Source organism: Brienomyrus brachyistius, chromosome 2 (genome assembly GCF_023856365.1).
Source record: "Brienomyrus brachyistius isolate T26 chromosome 2, BBRACH_0.4, whole genome shotgun sequence".
NCBI lineage: Eukaryota > Metazoa > Chordata > Actinopteri > Osteoglossiformes > Mormyridae > Brienomyrus > Brienomyrus brachyistius.
This window is the reverse complement of record NC_064534.1, coordinates 32,574,126-32,600,484: the sequence shown is the minus strand read 5'-3', so window position 1 is coordinate 32,600,484 and position 26,359 is coordinate 32,574,126. Positions and strand designations below refer to the sequence as shown.

The window sequence follows — 26,359 nt, the reverse complement described above, 5'->3', positions numbered from 1 at the left end:
CACTGTCAATTCCCTACCACCGCGATATGCTACTGATGGAGAAAATAACATCATAAATGAGAATTAATGAGGAGGGATGGGTAGAGGACCGGAGACAAGCGCACAACTTCAGGGTCACCAACAGCTGAAAGATGGAAATACGTCTCGGTCTTTACTCAGAAGAGGAAACACATCTGCCCCCGCGCATATTACTACTTAACACCATCACGTGTCCCAAGAATATTTCAAAAAGAGGGACACTGAATTACCAGAATTTAACACGGCCAACAAAATCGAACTGCAAAACTGAGAGGGAGATTTTTAATTCTACAGCACTGAAAGAATCGTAGAGCTGATAGGAGTTACCATATCCTGTGATGTGCTCTGTACAGGGATCAGCTGACTTCCTGTGTCTGGTCAAAATAATCATGCTTTAAAGTGTGTACAAGTGCATGAACAATGACTGCTGTAGATGACACTAGAAACCTCACCAGCACCATAACTATGTCTGAAGTATCCTTGCCTATTGGCCATTAACACGGTCAGATACTACAGAAGTCAATACGGCTAAACCGGTTTAATTGCTTATTTCCCAGGGCAGAGTAATAGTGAATCAATTGACTATGTAGGTCAAAATCATACATTATTCATTTTAGGCAACAGCTTTAGTAATGATATTGTGGAGATGTGCCACTACTTTAAGTATTTACTGAGTTGGGGACAATTAACTTCCGTGCAAGTAAATTAATGTTCACAAATAAATCTGGTTTGTATTTGACAGAAAAGGATTCAGCAAAATGAACTAATGACCCTGTTACATCATCTTCAAAGACTTATTAAAAAAGGATTTGGCCACACGCATGGCAGTCCTGAATCGGCACCTATTCTAAGGTGCCCTCCAGGGAAAACCTTCTCTTTTACTGCGGTGTGACAGAGGTCATCTGGTCATTTCTACTGTGATTTAAATGAACTTACTTTAAATGGAAAATGATGAAGACGTCGAATCTGAATCATGAGTCTGAGGTTTACACTGCTATTTTATTATTTTCTTACGTTTCAATCACACCAGTGTCGCTTCTAGTACTGTATATGTAGGAACATACAGATTTTTATTCTATCTACCCATTTAAACACTTGATTAAACTAATTCCCAAACTGCACCTAACTCTTCTTGCCATGGTTCAGTAGTCAACGACATTCAGAAAATTAACTAAAAGTCGACTACAGCTGGAGTTTGGATGTCTTGGACTAGATCATTGTGGTACCTGCGATGCTTTAGATAAATGAAAGAAAGGAAAAGAACAAAGTAACTCGACAGGTGAAGAAAAAAAAGGTAAACAGGAAGATAAACATGACTCTGCGTTAAATGAATCGTGAAGGAAGATTAATTATAGCTGACGTTTCAGAGCACAGTCCTCATCAAGTCAGTCTACATCAACTGGCAAGAGAGTCGCACGCTCCAGTCCACTCTCATTACAGCCAACTGGCAACAGACGCATATGTAAAATACAGTAACTTAGCACGGATGGCCTTAGTATATTTCATTCTGATCTTCTGACTATATTACGAGAATAATGACAAAACAGGGTGTTCTCCCTACTTCTTATCTAGAGTTACAAACTAAAGTAAATTCCAAATTTTGAGCAATCCTGTAAGTTTTGTGCGGCCCTGGCTGTATTTCAAAAGGTGCCAGTTCAGTGCTAAAAATAGCACAATATGGGTGACAACATCAGACCTGGTGAAGGATAAATTCACAGCTTTTCACATTTTAATGCACACTGGAGCATTCTCAATAATCGATGCGACCAGAACCAGTCACAGATAACCGTCAAACAAATCACGCTGACACTAAAGCTAGACTGAGCAGCAAACAGCTCAGTCTAATTAAAAGCTGGTTAAATAACTATGTTGCGTGCCGTACACCTACGGCCCTGCCCCTGTAACTGAGACAATATGAGACTGCCCATTGTTTTCACAAATTCCTGGTGTAGAACGAGCGTAAAAGGCAAAAATCAGCAACAGACAGATGGCAAGCTGGACGCAGACACAGGCAAGGGGCCACGTCAGGGGTCTGGGCTGCCTAGAGTGTGGAGAGATGGGTAAAAGCACAGCAGAGGAAGAGTCCTGCAGGCTAACGGGCTGCTCGCATGCACTGGCCCTGAACGCAAACCCCCGGACAAAGGCTGCCGGCAGAAACAACACCAGCACGGGTTTAAGCCACACAACTGAAAAGTAACACTGGGACGCATCTCCCCGACCCAGGTGCCGACAGTGAATCGTCCGTCACATCAAGTCAGCTTCGGTTGCCATTGTTGCTGGATCCTCAGAATGGGCATGGGACCTGCTGCTTTTATATCTCACACTAAATTCATCAGGTACTCAGTTTGAAGAGAAGTAAATGGCCAGGAGAAGAGAGATCAATAACAGAGCCCTAGGGCCGCATAATACAATGACTCTTCTATTATTCTCCAAACATATTATAACTATAGCAGTACCATTCTAAGTGCAGGAGGCAAAACACTACAAGGCAAATGATCAAATAATTTTGATGGCCTTCATTTGAGGACTAAAGGAGTGACCCAGCCCTCTTTCTGCCCTAGTTACATGATTAAGCTGTTGTCTTACGACACATTAAAGAAGGGTTGATATGGAAAAAAAAACCCTGCAATTTGTGCCCAGTGACAATGACAAGGTGTTATGGGAAAACTGGTCCCATAGCACCTTTGTGTAAAATGGGAGTGACAATGGGAGGGGGGGCTGGTAGTTAGGGTGTGGTTACTGCACCATTGTCCCATCTAAGAATGTTGTTTTACTCTTTGCTCTGAGCAGGGCTGTACTCTGACACATTCCAGGTAATAATTACACCCATGGCTCGGCAAAAACTGAACAGGGTCTCCTAATTTGTACAGGGTCACTGCTTTCACCTCGATATACGACAGTCTAGGTACACAAATGATACTTCAGTCAATGAAAACAATGACATTTACACAATGCTCACCTACACGTACATGCGTTGACAAATTGCATGAAAACTGCCGGTAAAACCCAATTAAGTGCTTTTGGCTCTGCTACCTGTCCAAACTTTAATGAGTAACTTACAGGAGGGAGTCCTGGAATCGCTGGAATCTTCACGCACACAACTATGTCTTACAAATTTTCATATTACCCACAGCAATAATGTCCTTACTGCCCTGATCTTCAACAAACAGTAGTTACCATTATATGTTCTCAATCAGTGTTTCATCACTGAGGAAGACGTGAATGGTGTCCACTAATGTTAAGGCTAAGGATGTAGACTTGGTTCACTTTCCAGGTTTTATAGCTCTATTATGCTTCAGTAAAATATCCAGTAAGCTAATGAATATAATCTGTCCCCTGTAATAGCACAGTCAGGGTCTAGGTCAGAGGGATCAGCGCGTGGTGCAATAATCATTGATTGGGGAAACTACGAGGTAAGCTGTATAGATGTATAGCCACACCGGTAAGGCCGAAGGGGAGATAACACACTTTCATCTCAAATCTTTGTCAACTCAACCGCCTCCATTCCTTACGCTTCCTTCATCTGAACGTCCAGCAAGGAACATAGTCTGGTGGCAATGTGGGACAAACAAGAAAACCATGGTATTCATTGAAGGAGAAACGCAGGAGTCATTCAGATGAGCTGAATGGCACCCTGGCATATTTCGCTACAACACGTTTTTGCCATATTCTTGGCATTTTAAACAGCTTAGATTGTGAGACACCTTGGTTTGGTTTCCTATGGAGCCCATTAGATAAGGCTGCTATTTTTAGCACCAGCAAACCTCAGTGAATGAAGTGAGGGAGGTCTTCTGACAGCACTGCATAGGAAAACAGACAGATTGATGCAGACTGGAGAATGCTCAGAGGTACAAATGCTCATCGCTGTTGCATAACGGTCAATCCGCACCTGAGGGAAAAAAAAAGACGTCTTTGTGAGACCCTGCGCACCTTCCTCCATCCTGTCAGTCTTTGTGATCTGCCTCTTCTCAGCATTAGCGTGTAACCTTGGCCCAAAACCTCTCCTCTCCTCCCTTTCTCTGCAGCGTTTCTCTGCCCCATGCAGGAAGTCCTCCAGGCCTGGCCCGGCTGGGAGCGTCATTCTCCTCACAGCAGCACAGGTGGAGGTGTGGGGATCGCTGCCAAATAGTTTCAGTTTGAAGGGAGGGTGCCGGGGAATGGGTGGGGGCCGTTCTTTCCAACCGTTTCGTGCGTGTGTGTGTGTGTGTCGCGGGTGCGTGTGGGTTCCTTCTTCCTTTGCTGACAGTGAGGCGGTACGTCCAGCAAAGTTGGGAAGCTTGCTCTTTTTACCTCACACTCGTGCTCACAGGCACACGGTTCTCATACTAAAACGGATACGACTCACCTCTAGAACAGCGGGACAACGGAACCTGAAAGATTCGCCAGCGAAAGGTTAGCAAACTCGTCTTTCTGTCTCAAGTGAGAGCTGAGGCGGTCACTGAAATTCTGTTTTTGTTTTTTGTGCTATTAATCATAATATACTTGAGTAATTGTCCTGCTACAGTATAGGTGTCCACGGAGCTGATTTTGAGCTTCTCTCTCTAATGACACTGCTTCATTGAGCTTCAAAGCACTTCACGCATTATTGTCGGGATGAACATGATGTGAGAGTCCTGCATCCCATAGCTTCCCTTTGTTTTGGGTATTTTGTGGTCATTCCTGTCAAGCTCAGGTTACACACAAAGCTCAAAATCTCAACTGGAGCCGTTGCAGGGTTTCAGTAAGACAGATGATTAAGGGAACAACTCTGTGGAGCTCATATAAGACTTCAAACTAACAGTAGGTACATGTGTAATTCAAATATGGTTTGAAATAATACTACAATAATATAATGTATAAAAATTTAAGTGTGACAGTTATGGCAGTACTGGCCACACATAAAGGCAGTTCATTAAAAATAAATCCAATTTCCAACAACACATTTATTTCTGAAATAGACATATTTTGCCCTACGCACTGCCATCATTTCAGCAAAATGCCTGGTTTTTCTCTGGTTACTGACCTGTCAATGAACAAAATTATTGCAGCATTTTGCACTATTGCAATGTATTGTTTACACAGTATTTCGTCACGTTTTATGTATTTTGTGACCTTCGGCTTGCATTTCTGTTGGCGCTCATAATATTACACATTGAAATCTTCCAGCCCAAATTTAAAGCTGTCAGTGTTTGCTTAAGGAGTAATCCTCCACATTTATGGTTAAAAGTCCAGTTCTAAATATTTACAGTTTGCATTTAGCCTATAAATTTAACTGCACTGCTTACGATGTGATACATAGATACTGATGTCTTTTCTAAGAGCTACAGTCATTCATGGTCGGAAATCAGTATTTGGATGTTCACACTCAGCCCTGTGACAATAATGTTGCAGTAATGTTTGACTCCATTGACGCAGCTACATAATAGCTTGTCCTCCCTGAATAGCAAGGGGTACGCAGGGACAAAGGGTACGGTAAGCCTAATCTCCTGAGTGATACATATAATAACTGTTTATGACTGTGGGACATGGTTTACATGAAGGTAAACCTTTCACAAGTAGTTCTGTGGTTGCAACATGCACAGTTTTGCCATATAAACATTTCTGCTATGCTACTTCTTTTTTTCCCCGTAGTTTTTGCTTCTTAATGATGTGGGAATGCAGCAGGCACAGCAGATCTGCCCCATTCTTCCTTGTTCACCCTTAGCTTCAGTGGTCCACAGCTGGAATACTTGGTCCCTTAGCCTGTACCCCACATAACACTACTGGGGCTCTTACAGTGCAGTAAGCATCTCAAAGGAAGTGGAATCTCCACACACCAACATCCTTGACTTACTAGGTCAACAGTGTTGCAATGATAAATATTTTAATGCAGTTACACTCATTGTCTACTGTGCGTTTGGGAAGCAGATCCTTAAACGATCTGACCATAGAAGAGCACAGCTAGTTTTAAAGCACCTCCTTCTTACCTGGTAGAGTTAGCTGGACCACGGCTCTGGGAAGTGATGCTCAAATAGCCAGAGACCTGGAGGAAAAGGACTGAGGTTTACCATGCAGATGACTCACAAACACATTTTCCAATTTCATAGGGGTATCGCACTGCTAATTCAGCAAAACGTATTGCAGTGGCATACCTTGTGAAACTTACCGGCACACATGCACAGTCACGGCTCACATATAATCCTGCCTCGGTTTTTCTGCTCTGGACCTAATCTGCCACCGAGATTACAGCCAGGCTCTGACATTGTCACCTACCACTGAGCTCACTGAGGAGATCACAGGAACTTGCTGAAAGCTCTGAATTGAGAATGAAGGTTGCAGCTGAGATCTCTGCTTACAGAAAACGTTTATTAATCAACATAGGGCACCTAATGCTTTAGGCTATTCTCTGTGATTAATCTCAGATCTTCATACATGTTGGGTTTATCGCATACGTTTTTCCATTTACCAACTAAAAATTTGGCCAGTAGTCACATGGTAAATTTAACCAGGTGGTTCGTTTTTATTTCCTCACCCTGTTTTATTAATACCAAACTGCAAAACATATAAAGGTTTGGTACAACTGATAATGTTGACAAACATGGTAACATTTACATAAATTGTCAAATCCCAATGACCATTTACTGGATAATCAATTGGAAGATGGATAGGTTAATAATCAGGAAATAATCAATTTATTGAAAGTGCAGACTCACTTGTGTAGTTAGAATATTTTTATAGGAAACATGGTGTTTGATAAGAATATCCCTGGTAAGACTGTATGGTCATGAAGCACTTATATGTATATGGAAAAACTACACATAACATCTAGTTTCATGTACCAGCATTGAGTTATTTATTGTATCTGGCATAAGTGTGCCTAAGTATCACCAAAGCCCTGTACAAACATGCCCTGATGACAATCCAATCTGGTTATCTTGCGTTGCTTTGCCAGTCTGTCAGAACTACAGGCAAAGCCAACTCAACTCGTAGGTGTGATCATGCCTATACCCACAAAAGTTCCACCAAACAATTTCTGAAGACAACTGTCACACATGCAGAATCTTCTAGTGGAAAGACAAAAAAAATCGGTAGCGGGGCGTTGTGCTGGTGTCCCCTCTGTTCAGACATGAATTGTCACTACTCACAGAGACGACGTCTTGGTGAGACCACAATTTCATGGTGGGAGGAGTGTCCGATGCATATCAAAGCTGATGAGGAAGAAACATTCTCTAGTGAAAGAATGATTAAAATGTCATGTTATGCAAGAGATATAAAATGCATAACTAAGAAGGAAGGAAGTTAAAGGAAGTCAGTGATATATCTTCTCTACAGGTGCTCAACGGTTGTCATTCAATATCAGCCATTTTCTGAGTACAGTTATATATATATGTAACTAAGAATATGGGTGTGGACTATGTAGGTTTGTCAATGTTGGCTCACTGGCAAGTTGGCCGTACTAGCTAGCAGACAAACAATGCCTTTCTTGGAAGAAAAGGCTTGATCTCGTTATCAAAGGAGGATGTGGTCCTGCCTGCCGCCCCCTCACCACACGTGCGTGCTTGCACACACACATGAACATACACTAGCACCCACACATACATTCGCATGGATTTGTCAGCAGAAAGAGTCGTGACTGGTCCTCCTCCTCGTTTTCCAAAGCCAACTGCTTTCCTATAAACTGCAGGCATGGGCAGGAGGTGGAGGTAGGAGTTGGGGGTTAGGGGATGGGTCAGGTCTTCAGAGTGCCTGTCAAACTCCGAACAGGGATCTGAAGTGGGGTCTTACCAACGGAGAGGTGAAGCACACTGTTAAAGGCTGCATATTCAATCTGGAATTAAATATATTTTATGTTCTCAAAAAGGAAATTTGTACACCTCTTATATTCATCCCTTTTATTCATTCCCCAGGTCAATATGTACACTTATAAAGATTTCCATTACTAAGAGCAACGGGTCCTCCACAGTCCTCCACCTGTATCTGTGGCCCGTTCAGTGACTCCGTCTTGTGACACAACATACCACTAAAAAAGTAAACTGCTCTCATCCATAATGTGCAGATCACAGCAAAAACTGCAATAGTAGCAATTCAAATTCTAACTGAATACTTGCTGACTGATTTTACTAAATGGTAAAACTGTGAGACTTCAGAATAGTCTTGCTTGGAATGAACAGTGTCCAGATAAGACATTTCTGTGCTTGCTTTTGAATTGAAGTGCTACTCGTTTGCCCTTTTCCAGGACAGTGTTTCCCAACCCGGTTCTTGGGGGCCCCAGATAGTCCATGTTTTTGCTCAAAAATGTGGACCGTCTGACAGTGAGCTGGGAGGGAGCAAAAACGTGGACTGCCTGGAGGTCCCTGGGGACCGGGTTGGGAAACACCGCTCTGGGACACCTGAGCAGATGAGGCAGTTAAACACGCCACCGGTAGTTTTGCCGCCCCCTTCATACCCCTAATTCCAACACTGAAATTGGAAAAGTTAATGACTTCAGGCAAAACAGCCTGAAATCAAATCTCCCTTTTGCTGTTAGAGAAACCCATTGTGTGCAGGTCTGAATGCGTGCCGTCTGCATCTACAAGTGGATATTGTCAAGGATTGATCCATGATGAAACTGCACGCCCACTGCAAACTGTTAGGTCTCTTTTCTTGGAATTTGAAGAGGAGCATTTGCTCCCACGTACAGTGCATTTCCCTGACTTGTCTAACGAGATTTTCGAACACCTCTTTTCTTCCCAAAGACCAGTGCATCAGCTCTGCATGGATAATGTCATCACTTTGAATAAATCCGCCTTAGCTGTCTTCTCTCGACTCAGTCTGACAATAAAGGTGGCCTCCATAGTCTTTTTACCTCAGTTATTACATTATCTGGCAAGCTGCCTGTGTTGCTGGGTTATCTTGCTCTGTGTCGGTGTGTGGTGTGTATGTGTGGGTGGGTATGTGTGTGCCTTTGCGTTTCTTTGTGTGTGTGGGTGTTGCACCACAAGCTTTTATGGCTTCTGATATTTCCTGTCTGTACATCAATGGACATTCTCACTTGCCTTGCCATTGTTCTTTTCACGAACCACTCAAGTTCATCAGTAACACCTAGCAAGCTACCCTTCTTAAGGATGGCATAGCCGTTACTGAATGCTTACTTCTTCATGGACTATGAGAATATTGAACAATATTTCTCATCCCCAGTTTAGTGGAAACATACAGTATTACCACCGCGTGATGAAGTACCTTAATAGTATTCATCATCTTTTTAACTGAAGTACTGAATCATTCATTTAAGTGACTAATGAGGTACCATGGGACGTGTCTGGGGACGAAGAGGCTAGAATTTGAACATGCTGGAGCTTCTAAAGTGATCCCAGAATAGACCTAATTCTTTAAAATTTCAGCCAAAACTTTCAAAAGAAGTACTTGTTTCTAGGCGATGACTGGTTTTGGTGGTCATTCTTTATAGAAATCAGGGAAACTTACTGTAGTTATTATTAACAATCAACGGACACATATAGTGTCAAGCACATTACCTCGTGGTTTCTATGACAACCAGCTCCAAGGACTTCAATAGCCTGTCTGGTCAGATGCCTGGGTGTCATACTGTCCGACCTGGTGGCTTTGAAGGGATGAATAATTACTCACACTATGCAAAATACCAGTATCATCATCAACTGGAAACAAGCCACACGTCGAATTTGAGGGGTTTTTGTGAAAAATCGCAGACAGGTTTAAAGGAAAAGAAGGCAAGGGACAACAAACCAATACAAATGTGTTTCTCTAGTTTGGAATTTTCTTTATTTCATACACTGCACTTCACTTTCTAAAAAAAGGTTTAGCAAGAACATCTACCCGTCCATGACATCCCCATCCAGGGTTGTACCATTGCCTTGTGTTCTCTGCAACTTGGTAGAAGCTGAAAGACCATGTACCGGATAAACAGTTGGAAGACAGACAACTTTAACACTGAAATTCAATGAAAAACTTTAAATGGTATACTGTCTTTACAGAGACAGAATTCAGGTGGACACCATGCTGTCTGATAAATATTACTACTTGAATGTAATTGTATTATACTATTAAGCGGACATTTTCGTATAATGCCATTTCAAAATATACCCCTCCAGCAAATTTTATCAGGAAATACTGGAATAGCATTTGTTTTTAAAATACTGCCAAAATACTGTTTGTCATGGAATAATAGCGTAATGCTGCGTGAGCAAAACTTCTTGCTGGCTAATTTTATCACCGCTATATAGCCTAGCAACGGATGTCCAGCACTTGTGGACCATTCGCAGATGTCAGGGAGCCACGGTCAACTTGCAGGAGACTCCCAGAATTTCCGGATGAGATGTGATATCTTTATGGAAATCAGGGAAACTTACTGTACATAGTTATTATTAACAATCAAGGGACACATGTAGCTGTGCTGAAATGCAAACAGGTCACATGCAAAGGGCCTAGATTCAAATTCTTAAAGCGTCTGCACCTGCAGAGAAAACATCACAGCTTAATAATGTAACGCGCAGTTGACAGGGAAAGCGGGTGTTGCCTTAACCTTACCACAGGGCTCTGTTGACTTAAGACAGTTGTAATGATTTGCACTGGCGCTCTGCAAACACCTGTAGTGGAAAGCAAACAGCGGCCCTGAACTGGGACCCTGCGCAGCCGCCAGACCGGCCCAGCGGAATGGCGGAATGGCCCGCGTCTGGGAAGCCGAAGTCTTCGTCTGACCGCTGCCTTTAATCACCACTCACTCTGTCGTAATGAGGGGCTTTGGGTTCTGAGTGGACTGAGGCGGGCCGAGCCTGAAAACAGGACATTTCAGGGGCGCTCCTGGCTTCCCTGAACTAAGATGACCAGCAGAACCCACCTCTGGGGCTCCAAACAGTGGCAGGGTAACGTGTCACAAATAGACTCTCCGTTTTGTTTTATTTTTAACTAATTCAGTTCAGTAATCCTCTTTTAGAAGAACTGGTGCAGACTGGACCCAGACAGGTCGCCCAGCATTGGAGCCTGTGGTTCTGATCCGCTTAGAAAGTGGCGGCGGTGCTCCCCAGTCGATAAAAACAAGAAAGAGCGATATTCCTGACATTTGGGAAACACCCATTGGCGCGTAGCACGGGAGCTATTCCAGTTATGGAGCTCTCACCTCAACGAGCTCGTCCCCGATCTGGGCAGCGTTCAGATTGAAACGTCACCGCGGTGGAAGCGGATGCCCACTGCTTCTCTCATCAGGTGTCATTCATGTTATAATATACAATGCCTGCCATCTCAAAATCAGTAATGCTTTAAAAATATGTGAGAATGAAAAGAACAATGGAGTCAGTAAGACTAGACCATAGATAGATAGACAGACAGACTTATAATGAGAACCACTGTCAAACCATATCCAGCAGAAATGTTCTTTAAAGACAGTATGTGACGGCAGAGTGCGAGTGTTTGTTGCACACTCCAGGGTCATGTGACTCACCCCGGCTTTGCGAGACTCGCTCGCAGCAGCGTAAATCCCCCTCCCCGTTAATGGGGAAGCGGCCCTTCCACTCCCACCCCTGGCAAGACGTGACATGCTTTGCTCAAGGGCCGCTCCGAGCGAACTGTCTGGGTTTCGCTTACCCCTGCCTGTAACATATCTATATCTATATCTATATCTATATCTATAAGATAGGGGTTCTAGCCCATAACGTTTTCTCTGGAATCTTAAAAAATTATCGCATTCATTTCTTCCCCGGACAATCCCCCCCCCCATCCCCACAAACATACCCCCCCCAAACCGCCTTGCATTGAAAGTAATTTTAACGGAACAGAGAACTAAAAATTCATTTTGTCTGACCTAAATCAAAGGGTTCGAACCATGAGCTTATTACACACTGTGCTTAACTTGTGTTGTGGAGGAGGATGGGGTATGATTATCCTGCAGCTACCCACCCTGCTATAAAAACTAGCGGTGCGGCATCTGGAGGCAGAGTTATGTCGCTGCTCTCCCTCCCATCTGCTGCTCCGACGCACCAGCCTCTACCTCCTCTCCACAAGCTTGCACCAGCCCGCTTCTGAGGGCGAGAGCTGCCGTCGCGCTGCTCCGCCGGCCCCCTGCTCCACGCGCCGGGGCTGGCAGCGCCATACCTCCGCCGATGGCCGGCGCGTGAGACGGAGCGAGCGCGCGCGAGAGAGAGGGCATCCCGGCTCGAGAAGTCCGTCTCTCTCACCCGGGAGCCGGCAGGAAGGGCAGGAAGGTCACCTCTCAACCCCGAGGGGAGGAAAGGAAAATAAAAAAAAAAAAGAAAGAAAGCCGAACGGACGAGAAATACAGGGCGCGAGCGGCAGGACCAGAAACGGTATGAACGCTCTGGGGTGTGCGTGAGTGTGCGCCCGCCGCCGCCGCGCGCGTGTGTGCGTCAGCACGCGGGTGAGGAAAGCTGGTGCTCGGGTTAGTCCCGGGTGCCAGTCCCAAACCTCCGCGTCTCTCTGCAGATACAGCAATTAGATGAGTAACTTTCAGCACTTGTTTTTCTTGGCTTTATTATTGGCACCTAGTCACATAGCTCCCCTTTAAAGGATCGATTGTCAAGCATGTTGAGATCCTCTTATTCAAAAACTTAAGCCTGAGCGTCTATTCAGTGTATTTAAGGTTTAATGATGCGAAATAGAATTTGGGCTGCTGTTACTGTTTTCATTGTGTGTACGTAAATAGATAGGTACTCTGGTATGTTTTTATTAATATCTATACTCAGCCGGATTGGAAAGTTTTATATAGTTTGTAATTATGTTCAGTTTGTGAATGTTATTCAGAATGTGATTTATGAAAGTTCATGAATGTAAAGCTGTTGTTAAATTCTTTGCTGAATCATTGACATACAATTGAAACAGAATTCTGATGGACTAATAAAATAACACGAAATACAAAGTTATATATCCTGTTATGCAGTACAACTGTACTGATCTCCATGTATAACAAATCAGATCTGGACAGCATGTTTAATACAGATAGTTCAATAGTGAATTTTCAATGGAAACTAGCAGGAAAACTGGCAGGGAAACTATTGTAGTATCAACCTAAGGGCAATGTGGTGATATCATAATTAATAGCTTTATTCAGAACCAGTGTGACAGGTTCATGTAAGTTAAAAATTGCACAAAAGAAGAACATTTTCTGATAAAACAAATTCCTTCATCCACCATTCCATGGATGTTGATCTTTTCTTTGAAAATGTATAAATACAATCACATGGATGTTAGTCTATTTGTATAGGGAACTTTGGGAAAGAGCACTGAAAGCAAAGGACATTATTATTTGTGTTGCATTTTAGATTGCATATCACATAATACCACCCTTCCCCGCCCTGTTACACTCCTCTTCACATTTACTCAACTGAGGCAAAGAGTGTTATTAAATATTTCCCCATTGTTTGCTTCTGTATTTATTGTGTACCGTTGTTTAGTGCTGGCTTATGCTGACATAATCTAGGGTTTAGGGTTAGGCAGATGCCTTTCAACATAGTGATTAAGGGACATGGCGCAGAATGAAGATTTGGCCACGCTAACCTGTTGCATTTTCGGTGGACTGCAGCATTCGAAGGCTGTATGCTCAACAGCACCTGTGTTCAGGATGACTGAGGAGCAGAGTTTGTATGTGTTCTGGATGTTAAGAAGAGGGGGTAATCTCAAGATTACAAGATTGAAATTCCCTAAAGTCCAGCTTGGGTACACCTGTGATCATTGTGTGTGTATTAGTATTTTAATTGTTACACAACAATATGCCACGTCCACTTCAAGAATCCCAATGATATTATTTCAGGTGTGGCAGACGCATTAGAGCAGATAATGTTGAGTCCGCAAACAAAGCTGTATTTTTATTGACATTGAAAACCCTTGTTTGTTTCTCAAACAAGCTGATTCGTCTGAGTAAGTAAGTAAGGTTCATCCTTGCACAAACTATCTGTGGTGACTAAGTGGTGCAGAGCATCGTCTCAGCTTAAGCAGTGTAATAACACAGTGTGACAGGGCTGGGGAGAGGCAGGTCACATGAACGAGCAGTGCATGGTTATGGGGCTGGGGGCGTCTCGAGTAGAACTGTAAACACTGTCTCTCTCTTGGCATCCAAAGTGAGTGAAACTGCAATTGAAGTTCCAAGCAAAATAAAAGTGGCAAAAATGTTCCAGTGGATTTCGGTCACTGGAACTGGCTTGTATTGCTTAGTATTAAAATGAATGATTTACTATTTACTAATGATTACAAATGGTATCTGTACTGTAAAAACGGCAGTAATTCAAATCAAAAACTGAAGTGAGAATGTTCCAGCTAAAACCATTCAGTTGAGTTAGTGAAGACCTGGCTGTGGGAGGAGCTGTACTATATGTGGGATGGTGGGGGGGGGGGAGGGGGGGTACTGCGTACGGGGTGGCAGTAACATAACTCGCCTCACAAAAAAAGAACTAACTCAGCATGATGGAAAATACCTGTGTGTTCACCATAAATGCACCACACGTGCGCCAATCTCAGACAAATGCACATCTTGCACCTAAGAAAACAGTTCTTTAACTTCGGGCCATCTGCATTTCCTGCTACCTGCCCTTCGGTAGCTTACCCTCCCAGAATTCAATAATGAAATGAACGATTCTTGGATGTTCCCACTGCTAGTGATGTACGAGTCACATGGGACCCCACAGCAGTTGTGAGAACCTCTTCCCCAATGATCCTTTTCATGTTCTTGGTAATTGAGACACGTCCAAGATGTGAAAGGTTAAGACATCACCCAGGAGCTGTGAGCCAGGACCCTGAGGGAAAAGACAACCCCCCCACCACCCACTGTGCTGTTTTTGTTTGTGTGTCACATCCTCCTTAGATCCTCTCCAGGGTGTAACTGAAAGCAGTGCGCTCGATCCAGCGCTGCCGCTCCTGTTCCCAAAGTGGGTGGGGAGGCACTGTGTGGATAGCCCCCCTCCCATCGGGCTGGCTGTGTTCTCGCCTTGCAGCTGTTTGACTTGGCAGGGTTTTCCCAAGGCTGCATTGGGGCAGGGAGGGGCTCCCTGCCCACATGTTTACCCAATCTGCTTGAGAGAAAGGGAATTTGGAGAGGTGGGGGTGTCATTTTTTTCCCCAGGGTCTTATCATTCCTCAGACCCGGGAGCCGTACTTGATTAAGATAGCGTGTCAGAATCTGTTCTCATTTCAGGTGTCACCAGTCCTCTGGTGCCTTTGCAACTTCAGTTCCAAAGGGACAGCTGAGTAAAACAGTTCTCCACAACACAGCTAAGGTATCTGGACCTTAAAAAGCCAGCCTGTAGTTAATACCAGGTTAGTAAAAAAGACAAATTAGGTCAGTGCTCAGCTAGGTGAAAACCAGAAGTGTTCTTCATTCATATAGCAAAACTGATACCTCCTTGATCCCCTCAACCTGAGCTATTGTCTAGGCAAAGCCCTCGCCCACTGCGAGTGTACAAGTTCAAGCAGAGACCAGAAACGTGAAATCAGAAGGAAAAACGTGACAGGATATCAGTGCAAAGAACAGAATAGTAAAAATACAATTAAAACATTACAGGAAAATTTGCTTATGTTAACTAAGTGCTGTTTACCCTGTCATCTATGAGCGGTTTGCGGCCCACACACACACCTACGCACATAGAAGGGACGCTTGAGAAAAGATCTCAGAGAATTGCTATTTTATTTTACTCAAAGGGTAAGAGAAAATCAATTATCCACTGCAGTCAATACCCTCTCCGGTGAATTCCTGTTGTCAACTCTAAAGTCACCACGTCAGTAAGAGGCATCTCACTTGAACATTACTTAGCGGCTCTTATATAGGTGGAATGGCTGTATTGCCGTTAGGTGTGGCTGAATTAGACAAACCGATTGGTTTGCCTAATAAGAGTACCCATAATCCATAGAGGCCAGTCGGCATGTTGCAGGATACCTAGAGAAATCTCTGAAGTACAGGTTTTCAGCCTATTGTCACATTAATCATTCATCCATCCACCCATCCATCCCTCTGCTAATGGCTTATTCAGTACAGCGTTACAGGTGGACTTAGAGCTAATTCCTGGCAGTATGCACCACAATTCAGGGGTACACCCTGGACAGAAACACAGTCCACCAGAGGGTATGACCGGGCAACCCCCCATATATGGATTTACCTCTTATATTCATTAATCACATTAATTACATGAATAGTGATATATGAAAAATAATTTCATGGCTTTAATTAAATTTGACCAAGCCTTTCTCTTAGGATAACTATTTGTATATATTAGTATTACTTGTAGTATATTGTCAAAAATGTCAGAAACTCAGAAGTGAAGCTAACGTGCAACCGTCGGGTCTTCGTGATTATTCCGATTGGCACCTTCCATATGCAGGAGGTACAGTCCGTTTTCAGCTCAGCAGATGACGTAGCGCGTTTACACTTGAAATTTACTGGGAGCTTGGCAAGTGTGGTGCTAAAAAAGCTCAGTTCACTTTGTTAAATAATAATGCTATGCTAATGCTAGTTGACCTTTTTGACTCCACCAGCAGTAACATGTTCATCATCTATCTTATAAAAACATTGGATTCATTTAGCACTGTCATGTCTCCAGATTCCAGCACAGTTGTTGTTGTTATGATAGACTACCCAACATTTTGACGGTTCACCTTGAGGAAAAAAGAAACTGATGATTGTTTACTTCTTTCCTCTTGACAGATATTTCAGTGAGAGGATGGACAGCAGGGAGGAAGACCGGATCGGGATTCCCTTCCCCAACCACTGCAGTGACCTTCTGTGTGGCTTAAATGAGCAGCGCCAGGATGGAACCCTGTGCGATGTGGTGCTGGTTGTTGGAGACCATGAGTACCGTGCGCACCGAGCCATCTTGGCCGCCTGCAGCCAGTACTTCAAGAAGCTCTTCACAGTGGGGACGGAGGACAGCTGGCATGGGGTCTATGAGATCGATTTCGTGGACCACAAGCCGCTGGCCGCTATCCTGGAGTTCGCCTATACCTCTACTCTCACAGTCACCAACGCCAATGTGAAGGAGGTCCTGAATGCTGCCCGGATGTTGGAGATCCCCTGTATCATCAGCGTGTGCCAGGAGATCCTGGACACTGGTGGAGAAGAGGATGAGGAGGAGGACATGGAGAGTGAGGAGGAAGATGAGGCCTCCAGGGAAGAGGAAGAAGACTCTAGTGAAAAGTCAACGCCTGAGCCGGAACAGCAGAGACAAGAAGTGCTGGCCAGGGAACAAGAGAGTCCTACAAGCACGTCGCCAGGGGATGGTCTGTCTGACGAGGCACAAGACCCTGACCCCACAGAGGTCATGGAGGAAAAACAGGAGGACCCCAAGGGTCCAGAGAGCCGGGCCTTGAAAGACTTCTCCATTGAATCCTTGCTGCAGGAGGGGCTGTACCCCAAGCTGTCTGCCACTGACAGAACACCTCTGTTTCCTGGGTTCTTTCCCCCAATGTGGAATCCAGAGTTTCCTGGATTTCCCCCAATATTGGAGCCTAATAGCATCCCTCATCCATACTGCTCCCAGAGGACCAGCATGCCGTTGGACTTGGCGGTAAAGAAGGAGGCCATTAAAGAAGAGCTGCAGAATGAGGTCCATCCCACCCATTTCCACAGTGACTTTCTGAAGGACTTCATAAGAACTGGCCTCTCTGTAGACAGTGACACCAGCCTGGGAGCCATTAAGGATGAGGGAGACCTCAGCTCATACTTGAGTTTTCTCAGTGCCTCCCAGCTGGGGGCTTTCTTCCCACCCTGGCCACTGGTGGAAGACAAAAAGATGAAACCCAAGGCATCCCAACAGTGTCCCATCTGCAACAAGGTGATCCAGGGTGCAGGCAAGCTGCCCCGCCACATGAGGACTCACACAGGAGAGAAACCCTACATTTGCACCATTTGTGAAGTCCGCTTCACCAGGTAGGTAGAAACCCCTCCATGGGAGTTTTTAATATACTGTGGAAAACCGTGCTATAAATCTAGATTAAAGTATTATTTAAGAGAATGTAAGAAATTATTTACTAAATATTTAAGAAATTACTTCTATCGAAATAATAAAATGAATTGTACAGTTTTAAGCTGTACAAGTCTTAGGCGGTCAAAGAAAATGTGTAAGGCTGTTTATCTGGGTAGCAAATATATATTTGATCAGAAAAACACATTTTAATATTGGAACATGTACAAATTAACAGGAACACCATAAAGAATATTGTATGGTTGCTATTTACACCATTGGGAAGATAATTTAAATATAATGTTTTTGATTGGCAAAGACTTTTGCACATTTGGTGTGAATACTGGGCCTTATTTTTCATAGCAAGCCCTGTGCAGCACTGGTGTACAAGGTGTTCCCCTATCTCGCACCGTGACCCTGATCAGCAGTCAGAATGCGTGGATGAATCTCCTTGAATTTGCTTTGAAACATGTTAGCGTGACCTTTTACCCTGCTTTTTGACACCAGGCAGGACAAGCTGAAAATCCACATGCGGAAACACACGGGCGAGAGGCCATACATCTGCCTGCACTGCAACTCAAAGTTTGTGCACAACTACGACCTGAAGAACCACCTGCGCATCCACACAGGGGTGAGGCCCTACCAGTGTGAGCACTGCACCAAGAGTTTCACGCGCTCCGATCACCTCCACCGGCACGTCAAGCGGCAGAGCTGTCGCGTAACACGGCCCCGACGTGGACGCAGGCCCATGTCTCGACGCCCCTCCCACCCCCTTTATCTTCCCAGCACCCCACACGAGGACAGACTGTGTCTCAATGGGTTCCTGCCTAGCAACCACGATGCTGTCAAGCCTAGTTTCATTGACCAGAAGCTCCCCAGCGCCTTGGAGAACTTTGACAGCAATGACAGGCGAAGCCTAGAAGCAAAGTTCCTGGACAATAATCAAAATGGGGTGGCTGAGCGAAGGAGAGGAGTGTTTGCTTTCGCCCTGGCACGGGATGACATCCTGTCCCGTCCACCCATCTATTCCCCAGCTGTTGGCCACTGGGCTATGAGGGTGGAGCCACAGGCCACTAGTTAATCTGTACAGATGGACACAATACCAGTGACCACTGGTAAGACGACAAAATGCACCAAAGCATTAGTAAATACCACTTCATGGTCTTTGGTGTGGTTAACAGGAATCCATCCTAAAGTTTATTTGCTGAGAGTTTTTTTTTTTTTTTTTGGAATTTAGAGTAACAAATTACAGTTTCCCATTGCTATGGGTATTAATTGCAATATCAATATCACACTTATATCAAAGGGTAATAATATGAAATATGGTCACTGCTTGAAACAGTAATGATAGTGTGATTTAGTTCATACAAATGTCAGTTCAAGGTACAAAAATATACATAGAATTTTTCATTTGATCCAAAAAGGTTTTATTTAGTTAACACAGGGTATCTTTAAATTAAGCATATCATAATATAAAAATGTATTTAACACAGGACAGGTTGATGTCTTTAAAATAATTTTGCACCAGATTTAATTTAAATTTGATGGTATTAAACTTTACTGCAACCTTGTACTGGATAAGCAGTTACAGACGATGGATGGTATCAAATTATTATTAATGTAGGAATGCAAGTAACACACTACTTAGTTTTTAGGAAACAAATGACTGCCATAACAGCATTAATAACACCGTGTAGGAAAGCTTATTTTTAAAGCACATTTCTAACAACTGGCCATTTGTGCTGTGCAACCTGAGTCTGCTCTCTAGTTCTGAATGTCAGCGTTCTATTGCTGCCCCCAACTGGCCATTTGCCAACATGTGCTGTTAAAGCTTCTGTGCTCAGCACAACCATCATCTAATTTAGTATACAGAACACAAGTTTACACATAAATGAAAATGATAAAATACCTTGCACAATCAGTATGTTGTTTTTAATTTTATGGTTTATTTTTACAAGTGGTTTACAATTGTCTAAACCTGAGATTGTGATACAGAGACGTAACCAGTAAGTGACAATTCCGGCCTGTTTTTTTTTTCCTTCTTTAATCACATTATAATCATATGATGCCACTGGAAACAGTATGTTTGTTTTTTTAATATCAGAAGTAAATACTATTGTAAATACTGTTAGGCCGTAAATATATTGTGGCAAATGTTAAATATTTATGGTGACAATGCTTTCAAATTGCAGAATAGCTTCCTATTCGTTTTCACACAAGACTTTGTGTATTGTACTGGAGTTTTTGCTTTTTTTTAGTTAAAGAAAAGCCACAAGTAAACATTTACAATCGCTGGTGTATCATTTTAAATACACAACTCAAAAGGACCAAGTGACCAATGCACAACTGTTCAAATTTTTATGACTTTTAAGTTACAAATAATTTTTACAACTTTATTCAGAATCTGGTCATGTCAGAATGAGACCGGCACTTTTTCTGTTTGTATAGTCTATGTTCGTAATGTTTGCCTTAAAAATGAATCTCGTTGCATATCATTTTACATATGCATATGTCTCCTTAATATAAATTGTGTTGCCCCATTCATGCTTTTTTTCTAGCTATTTATGCATATTTAAATGGTCTTGGCTATATTTTGTTAAGAAAGTTTGGTAAGAAATGAATGCACATTTTGTTAAGGTATTTTAAAAACGATAGATTTTTTATGATTGTTATATTCTGGGTCTGGGACCCATTTAAGAAATTAAAGTGAGTGTTGATCTTTTTTCGTTGGTTTGACTTTTGGCTATAATTTCTACAGAATGGAGAAACTATGGGAGCATTTCTTTTTTTCCCGATCAAGTTTCATTATTGAAATGGGCCCAAATAGAGTAAAAGGTGCAGGCTACCCCTTCATTTAATTCCATATTTTAGGTAATACAGACGCTCCTCTACTTACGAATGAGATACGTTCCGAACGGCCGTCCACAACTTGAAATGTTCGTAAGTCGTTATTCAACATCATTTTAAGGGTTTACGCAAGTACAAAGAAGTAGGATGCTGGGAGTACGCACGTTACGCTGCTGCACGGCGGGAGTAGCGGCCAGAAGTCGTACTGGGCGGAAAAGGCGTACAGAAAAAAAATTGATGTTGTGGACGGGAAACGGGAGCCCAATGAACACAATTTGGATTCACAGTCCTCTTCCTCTTCGTAAGTAGAGGAGCGCCTGTATTTACATCTCAAATCAGTTGCATATGCTGCTAAATTGTTTGAAACAGCATCATGATTAAATTGAAATGTGAACTATATTGTGGGTTTGCAAAATAAAAATGGGATTGCTTTTTAATTATTTTTTTGCCAGTGTTCATTGGCTGGGGTCAATGATCACTGCTATTGTCAATCACAGAAAAGTGATCATCCTTGAGAGTTTCAATATACCAATGACAAAGGCACCAAAGCAAGTGTAAAAGAATCCTATGATTATATGTGTAGAATTAGTCATTAAAAATGCACAAATATTCCTTTACAGAAACAAAACTTGAGTAAATTTTCAGATGTAACATTTAAGAATTCATACCTTCTGCTACACGCTTTGTCACGGAAGTGCAGTTTGTGACAGATGAGGTTCATCGAGATAAAAGTAACCATGGCGACGCTCAGACACTTCCTTTTTCTCTTTTGTAGTACATTGTAATTCTCTTATCGCCATCTACTGGACGCTAGATTGCATATACTTTTTTGACCAATATGATGCCAACACAGATTTCTGCTATTAAATACAATTTTATATAATTTACAAATTTAAGAAGTACCATAAGAAAAACAGACTTTTTGAATAGGACAAAATACATTTCAGGAGCATATTGGTTCTTTGGATAAAGGTACCTGATAGTAATGTGATGTTCACCAAGTGTAACAATGTTGAAAATTTTACCCGTGGGCCTAACTGTGTAAAGTATTGTGCATCCAAAAAATACATATTGTACATTATTTTTTACAATTTATTCAACTATACTGGCACCTATAAAGATTTCTATTCCACAAAACAAGAAGTAAAACATTTTATTTAAACCATTATTTTCCATTTAAAATATGGCTTTCATTGAGACTCATAATTTAAAAATTATATATTTGGTGTAAGGATAGCACACATGCATGTGGAGATATAGGAACCCAGAAATATACTGTGACCCAGCAACGAAATATCTTTACAGCACAAGTACATTAGCAATGCAATGCAAGGGTCAAAGCACCAAAGTAATGACTGTTGTATTTTTGTCTAATGCTTCTCTGTGGAGATGTTTCTGAATTCTCACATATCTTGTCCTAGCTGGACTGCATCCAACTTCAGACTGCAAGAATCTTATACAAGAACTATTAAATTTTAATCTGTTAGTAGATTCGCTAATCTTTTGAATAATTACAGGTTTACCGGAAAGTTCAAACTTCACACCAGTTTGAGGCCTTTTACAAAAAACAACCGAGTTGTTCTGTTCTTGTCAGTTCTCCCTGGTTTTACGGAGTTCATCTGCATTATTTGTAGTACGGGTTTCTGTCTTTCTTGCTGGCCTTGGTGGATGGGTCAACAGTACCCTTCTTGTTTAGCTGCCCAGTTTTGAACTGCCGGATCTAGGTGCTATCTGGTTCTCAAAATGCGCTTTAGTCTTCGTTACTGACTGGAGATATTCAGTATTATTGCTCAAAAGAGGCTCACTCATCAGTGTGGCACGTGAAGGTTACTGTGCATCTTAACTTGTTTCTTAAATGCCGTTCTTGGAGCCAACTGTGTATTCTCTCTATGGTACAACTGTGGTCTTAACAAGCCTTTAATTTAATTAAGCGAATAAGTTTATCTACATGAGGTAGTCACATTTTTAAATAACAGAATAGCGTTCTATGTGTTCGTTAAGTAGCAATTAACATTACACAATTATACCGAGTCCGGCAGTGTTATTTGCAACGTGGTCATAATAATTCCAATAAAAATGTTTAAAGAGCAAGAAAAATGACTGGAACCACAATACACACTGAGTCTCCTAGGCAACCTTTGGCAAATCCAGATATACGTAATATCTGATCCTTTTATTTTTAAAGACTTTTAACAGGTAAGCTATATTTCAAAATCATAATAATCCACGATTTAAAGTTACGAACTATAAATATGAAGGAGGGATCTATATATGAAAAATAACTCGAAGTACTACCAAAGCCATTAACAGGAGGTTACAGTAGGAAACAGCTATTCGTTTCAATCACGTGGCTTGACATGGCGACCTCTGAGTTCACGTGATTTGTTCTGCCCAATCATCAGTTTCTATACGCTCTGATTCGATATTTAAAAAATTGTCCGTTAGCAATAGGAAAAGCGTAAGATATACTGGCTGAGTGTTAGATAGGGTTTTCGTAGTCCGTATTAATTCAGCGAAGTTTGGTTTTACATTCAAGGAAATGGCACACAAGCAGATCTATTACTCTGACAAATACAACGATGAGCATTATGAATACAGGTAAATCTTTAAAACAAATGTGGTAATATACATACTTGAGCAGGCTACTTAATTTAGCATCGAATGTGCGGAGTAGCTAATGGAAATCAGTCTGTCGTTACCGGTATAAGAAATGTGTTAGATGTCTATGAATTAATTGTCAATTAAGGGGACGAATTGACTTGAGTTATGTAGGTAACTAACCTAAGTAACCCACTACGATAAAAGTTATGCCGTTTCCTGTCGTTTGTCTTATTTGCGTTTTTTTCTGGCGTTTTTCTAGTAAATAGGCTTGTTCGTTATTTTTAAATGGACATTTCGAAAAGGTGATTGATTTTCCTTTTTATCGTGATTTTTAGCTACTGCCAATAGAATTCAATGTTAGTGTCATATGAGGGGTTGGTTTGTAAATGGCAATGTGCTAGACGTACTAAATGTACAGAAGCGTTTGGGATGTATTGCTGTTTCGGAGAAATGCTTGACAAACGTGCAAATAATGCAAGTCTGTAACCCCGGGTTCACTAGGAAAAATAGTCGTTTCAGCTTATTGAAAATTTTCGGTTTTCTCCTGATAACCCCTAACATGCTACACGTTTAATGGAAACTGGCAGACATGTCGTGTTACCCCGGGAACTGGCGAAACAAGTGCCAAAATCACACCTAATGTCGGAGGAGGAGTGGCGAAGACTTGGAGTGCAGCAGAGTCTTGGATGGGTGCACTATATGATCCACGATCCTGGTTTGTATTAAAAGAACGTTGCTTAGTTACCACTATAAGCCTTTGACAGGATATGACGTTTTCATAAAGTACTTAAAATAAGAATGACTTAACTTTTATGCTTACGACATGTAGGTCCGTTTTGTAAGTGTATGCAATTTAATGCTAATATGCTTTCTTTTTGCTATGTTATGACAAACCATTTAAAATCTTGGTAGAGTGGTTGCTTCTGGATTGTGGTAGTAGATCAACCTTGTTTTTCACTGACTGACTAGGATGTAATGTTTTTCACTTGTGGTTTACCTCCAGACTTATCCCACTCCATAAGTGTTTGGGCTGACTATGCATAGTATACTTTAAATCTCTGGTTCTCAACTGGCTTAGTCTCAGGACACAAGTTTTTGCTTGGTCATTGAGTCGCAATACGTTTTACAACATTGTGTTGTAATATTAGACGGAACATAGTGCCTCAACAGTAGCACATAACCTTCTAGCACTATTAAACATACAGTCCAAAAAAAAATTTTTTATTTAAGCTAGCTGTGACCCAATAAAAATGGTCCTGCAAACCGCCAGTTGCGAATCAGTGCTTTAAAATATATATTGCTTAAGGGCCAGTACTGTAACTGCTTGAAGCTCACCTCTTTTGTTGACAGTTTGCTTATGAATTTCTTATCTTTTCCAGAACCACACATCCTCCTGTTTAGGAGACCGCTTCCGAAACAGTAATGTGAACTTCTGGAAACTTCTGGGACATTCATGTTTGTTAATCGGGTATTCAGTGAATACTTGTAAGACTACAAAATCTACATCTATGCGAGCTGTATTCTTCACAGCAACTAAGTTTAGCCAAAGTACAGAGCATTGGAGGCTCGACGTCAGGAAATAAGTTAAATGGGGTTGTTTTTAAAGCTTCAGCTTTGCTCTTAAGTGCCTCATTCAGTGATCAGTGGATTTCTGTTAGTGGTGGCAGTTATGGTATGTATCAGAGTGGATTACTGTGAACGCATTACCATAATATAGTGCTGAAAGCTATATAACCACTCCTAGAGGTAGTGTTACATGATTTCACTGGTGTCGGTTTGTAGCACTGACAGGAAACAATGGTTAAATGCATCTTTGGAACTTGGGAATAATTGGCCTTTTTAAAATTGTATTTTGTGTATCGCCCACATCTTGTGCATGGCATTTATCTTGCTGTTCACGACTGTAATTACATACTCTTTGGTGTGAGATATAAAATGTAAATAAAAGCTATCAACAAATCAAGAATTGTTGTTTTTTTTTTTTTTTTTTTTTTTTTTAAGCCTTTAGTTTCTTGACTTGCATCTCACCAGCACTGGCAAAAGGTGAGGGCAAAATTGGAATTTCTGGCAATTCCCCATCGTATTCTAATTTAATTGCATTTTAGAAAATGCTAAATTTTGTATGAAAAGGTTTTAAAAATACTTAAGTATTTTTAAAACAATTTTCAATTAGTTCTGGCAAATGTCTTAACTTACTTTCCCCTCTGCTAGGTTGGGATCAAGGCCAATTTATATAACCAAAGGCAAATTTGAATAAGGTGTGTGTAAGTGCCTGGGTTACATCCTGAAACTGAGTACAATAGTGCTGCTTTTAAATCAATATTATCATGAAATCATGTTTTTTGTGGCTATAATAGGTTTGAACTTTTTACTGGTTTGGAATGACATTTGAGTGACAGCTAATTGGTGGGATTTTGGAACAACGTCGTGAGTTTACCAGTGCATGTATACCACTGTTTCACTTGGTGTTTGGTTTTTTTTATTAGGTTTACATGTCTACTGAATGGTCTGAATCACTGCAATGATTAATTTCTAACCTTACTGCTTTGTCAAATACATGGACAAAAACCTTAACTTTTTACACTATAATCTTTGTATTGTTTTTATTATGTCCACTTTGACCTTAATGATACACTATATCAGTGGTATACAGTGGGATATACTATATCCCTGCCCTACACACTGCTGATTACCTGGATCAGGTGTGTTCAGTCAATCAGAAGCTGAAAAACAGCTGGGACTTGTGTGTGGTGCAGGGATAGCAGGAAAACAAGTGGGGCCTGAGGACTGACTTTGAGAACCACTGCACTATATAGACAAAGGTAGTGGGAAACAATTCTTAATCAGTGAATTCAGGTGTTTCATTCAGACCCATTGCCACACGTGTATAGAATGAAGTACCTACGCATGAAGTCAGGTATACAAAAATCTTTGATTTTTCTGAAGAGCTCACTGAATTCAAGCATGATACCACTTTGTCGATTTGTGAAATTTCTTGCCTGTTAGATATTCCACAGTCAACTATA

General features: G+C 41.9%; 2 protein-coding genes across 3 annotated transcripts; both read left to right on the top strand.

Annotated features, from left to right (window-relative positions):
* Positions 1-4,167: 4,167 nt before the first annotated feature.
* LOC125718360 (zinc finger and BTB domain-containing protein 7C-like) lies at positions 4,168-21,169 on the top strand. 2 transcript variants are annotated; one of them, XM_048992177.1, is made up of 3 exons: positions 4,168-4,410; positions 16,631-17,851; positions 18,393-21,169. In XM_048992177.1, exons 2-3 carry the CDS (start codon positions 16,647-16,649, stop codon positions 18,964-18,966), a joined length of 1,779 nt encoding a protein of 592 aa, XP_048848134.1. In that variant the 5' UTR covers positions 4,168-4,410; positions 16,631-16,646; the 3' UTR covers positions 18,967-21,169. The 2 variants fall into 2 exon arrangements, with proteins under 2 accessions (XP_048848134.1, XP_048848143.1); XM_048992186.1 differs by lacking the exon at positions 4,168-4,410 and adding an exon at positions 14,340-15,249.
* A 1,991-nt stretch (positions 21,170-23,160) lies between these two features.
* On the top strand, positions 23,161-25,299 carry zgc:86839 (Cyclin-dependent kinases regulatory subunit 2-like). Its single transcript, XM_048992197.1, has 3 exons — positions 23,161-23,330; positions 23,921-24,048; positions 24,713-25,299. The coding sequence occupies exons 1-3, from the start codon at positions 23,272-23,274 to the stop codon at positions 24,754-24,756; spliced, it is 231 nt and encodes a 76-aa protein (XP_048848154.1). The 5' UTR covers positions 23,161-23,271; the 3' UTR covers positions 24,757-25,299.
* The last annotated feature ends 1,060 nt before the right edge of the window (positions 25,300-26,359 follow it).

Excerpts from the sequence above, each read along its gene's own strand:
- LOC125718360 (XM_048992177.1), top strand. The coding sequence starts at position 16,647 with ATGGACAGCAGGGAGGAAGACCGGATCGGGATTCCCTTCCCCAACCAC. Across the intron at positions 17,852-18,392 it reads TGTGAAGTCCGCTTCACCAG|GCAGGACAAGCTGAAAATCC; the intron begins GTAGGTAGAAAC and ends TTTTGACACCAG.
- zgc:86839 (XM_048992197.1), top strand. The coding sequence starts at position 23,272 with ATGGCACACAAGCAGATCTATTACTCTGACAAATACAACGATGAGCAT. Across the intron at positions 23,331-23,920 it reads GATGAGCATTATGAATACAG|ACATGTCGTGTTACCCCGGG; the intron begins GTAAATCTTTAA and ends GGAAACTGGCAG. Across the intron at positions 24,049-24,712 it reads CTATATGATCCACGATCCTG|AACCACACATCCTCCTGTTT; the intron begins GTTTGTATTAAA and ends TATCTTTTCCAG.